Source organism: Rhinatrema bivittatum, chromosome 16 (genome assembly GCF_901001135.1).
Source record: "Rhinatrema bivittatum chromosome 16, aRhiBiv1.1, whole genome shotgun sequence".
NCBI lineage: Eukaryota > Metazoa > Chordata > Amphibia > Gymnophiona > Rhinatrematidae > Rhinatrema > Rhinatrema bivittatum.
Genome location: NC_042630.1, coordinates 8,463,063 through 8,466,389, shown reverse-complemented (window position 1 = coordinate 8,466,389; position 3,327 = coordinate 8,463,063). Strand labels below are relative to the sequence as shown.

Below are 3,327 nucleotides of genomic sequence, written 5' to 3'. Positions count from 1 at the left end.
TAGTGCAAGGCTCCATATTGGGAGTCACCACCCAGGAAAAGGAACTAGGTGTCATCATGGATGATATGTTGAAATCCTCTGCTCAGTGTGTGGATCTCAGAGGCTGTTACCCAGGGACCCCAGAAGCAGTATAAATAGGTCACCAAGTTGAATAGTGTAGACCTTTGAAGCCAGGACTATCCAACTTTCTGGACGCCAAAGGCAAAGAATGGATTCTGTAAAGGACCACGTCTAGGGGACATATTCACGCCTATGTGTCCTATTTATTTTGTCCCGAACCCAGTTCAGTTCACCAGTACATGTCAGAGCTTGGTGGGAAGCAACATTTTCAGTTATACTTAAGAAATCACATCGTGGTAAGTACTTTCTACTTTCTTTCAGTAAGCAGGGATGCCGAATTTTGATTCCACCTTTACCTGCAAAATCAGAACATAGGAGAAGGTTACCTACATAGTGTGTGTGTGTGTGGGGGGGGGGGGGGGGGAGAGAGATAAAGGAGTAGGGAGGTCTTATCAGGAGGTGGAGTGGAGGGGCCCGATTCAATCTAGCCCCCTGGAATATTGGAGGTAGGGGATAGCGCCCCATACCCCCCTCAAATTATGCCTATGAATCAGTCGTCTGCACGTGTTTTGATCAGAGATAGCAACCCCCATAGCAAATTCCTTTTGGGCAAGCTTGCAAGTTTTATATTTAAACAAATATAAGTGGTCATCTTTTCTCCAGTGTTTGCAAATACTAATCACTAGAGATCTGTATGCAACTTTGTCTGCGAGCAATCAATTCGAAAGTATCGGACAGGGTAGAGCCTCCTCAACCTGATTGTAGGCATTTTAGGATGGATGATTGCTAACAAGGGGATTGAGACACTTGTTTTTAATAAGCAGAAAGTGGATCGTTGGGTAGCAAAATGAGAATAGAGATTTGTAGAGATTTGAATGTATGGAAACGGAAAGGATATTTTTTTTTAATTGGCTACAGATGGGAAGACGTTCATTTTGAAATATCAGGATCACTTTGCACAGCTTGCTCTCGGCAGTGGGAGTGGAGGATCCTTTATATAACAGACTGGATAGATCTCATTTATCAAGCAATCTATCATGTTTAAGGGTGAATTTTAAATTTAAAAAAAGTACCTTACGACATATTAATCTAATTTGTGGATGATTTGCTCTCATGGGTTAATGAGGTATGAATGTAAAAACATGGGCAGCAGAATCCATGCAGCGGTTCAGGTGGGCTAATGAATGTATCTTGTTCACACAGAAAAAGACAGAACATGACAGAGCAAGCTTATCTGGTGCCTTAAATTCCTACTATAGAACATTCATGCTATTGCTGTTAAGTTTGCATCTATCTCATTTAATTTATTCTCTTATGTTTCTCTTTAGGTATAATTTGATGAAGTGGAAAAAATGGCGGTCAGGAATGAAAGTGGAGTCACGGAATTCATCCTTCTAGGACTTTCCAACACTCCAGAGTTACAGATAGTATTCTTTGTGGTGTTTCTAATTGTCTACCTGTTCACAATAGCTGGGAACGCTCTCATCATGGTCACCATATATATGCGCTCAAATCTGCACTCTCCAATGTACTTCTTCCTCAGCAATCTGTCCTTTTTAGACGTATGTCATTCAACAGTCACTGTCCCCAAAGCCCTTGTTAACTCTCTCTCGCAGAGCAAAACCATCTCTTTCAACGAATGCATGGCTCAGTTGTTTTTCTTCCACTTCATTGCGGGAGCAGAATGTTTTCACCTGAGTTTAATGGCTTATGACCGCTACGTTGCCATACTCAATCCTTTGCGTTATACCACCATAATGAGCAGAAGAGCATGTCTCTATTTAGTATTCTCTACTTGGGTAGGTGGTTTCGTTCATTCCCTCACTCAGACATTACTTACACTTCAATTACCGTTCTGTGGTCCCAATGAGATAAATCATTTCTGTTGTGACGTCCTCCCATTATCTCTGTTGGCTTGCTCCAGTAGCGATCTCAATGAAACTGTGGCTATGGCCAACAATGGATCAATTGTCCTCTTTTGTTTCTTGGTGGTGTTTATATCTTACATGTATATCATCTCCACTGTCTTACAAATTCGTTCTGCAGAGGGAAGGCAGAAAGCTTTCTCTACCTGTGCCTCCCACCTTCTGGTAGTCACTTTATTTTTTGGTCCCTGTGTCTTCATTTACATGAGACCCTCGGTGACGTTTTCCGCGGACAAAATGGTCTCCGTGTTTTACACATTTCTCACTCCTTTGTTAAATCCCATCATATACACTCTGAGAAACGAGGAGGTGAAGAAAGCCATGAAGACACTGAGAGAAAGGAAAGTCTCTTTTCCAGAAATACACATAAACTAATTTCTTGACTTGAAAATAACGTAATCATCGTGAAAAACATCTTCTTGATTAATATCCATTCTTGACTCCACTGTGTGAAGTTCTGATGATCTTTTCCCTTTGATTAATTTTTTTATTGTATTTCCAGTGAAACATACAGTAGATATTAATGAATTAGCTCATCATTCACCCAAACTGGGAAACTATATCTCTTGCCACACGCGCTACAGAGTCCACGAATTCTGGTTTATTCAGATATATGCTTAATATTCCCCTATTAGTTATGACGATTATAACGCTTCTTTTTGATTCCTTAAAATCTGTTTTTTGAGAATCAGGAGCAAACGTTTTCCCTAAGAGATACTAAATATCTATCCAGCACTAAGCTTTTGTTATTCCATGTTAACTTTTGTCATTTTCCAGATTTTAAGAAACTTCCGGTTATGTGACGCATTACAGTATAGATATGGCATGATAATCCTCATCCCAGTTTGGTAACCCTAAAGCAAATATGTCTTTAATTTCATTCTCTGGATGTGAAACTTGACCTTGTGGAACATGATTTCTCCCTATCCTTATGTCAATCCTACTACTTCTCACTCTTAGAAACTCCCCTTATTCCTTCCTATTAATCAATTTCTAAAGCTGACGTCTTGTGTTTGTTGCTTGTGTTGAATACTTAATATCCCTTGAACCCGATTGTATATCATCAGAGAAAATTTTGTGGATTTTGTCTTACCTATGAACTAAAATCCTGTTTTGTTGTTATTCAGTTTTGCTGAGCGATCTGCAGACAGTATGACTGTTTTAGATTAATTAATAGCTCAAACGTTATGCTTGGCAAATGATTGCCAATTTTACCTCAATGAATGATACACAACCTGTTTTTCTCTTCGTAGGTGTGAATTTGTTTCTTTCTGTGTTGTGTTTCCTTCAAGACTGTGAATGATGACTTGTTTATTTGAAAATTGATGAAATGACAATTTGA

At 39.4% G+C, this 3,327-nt stretch overlaps 1 protein-coding gene across 1 annotated transcript; it reads left to right on the top strand.

Moving 5' to 3' along the window:
- Window positions 1-1,409: 1,409 nt before the first annotated feature.
- LOC115078538 (olfactory receptor 1509-like) lies at window positions 1,410-2,360 on the top strand. Its single transcript, XM_029581459.1, has one exon. It carries the CDS (start codon window positions 1,413-1,415, stop codon window positions 2,358-2,360), a length of 948 nt encoding a protein of 315 aa, XP_029437319.1. The 5' UTR covers window positions 1,410-1,412.
- Window positions 2,361-3,327: the final 967 nt, after the last annotated feature.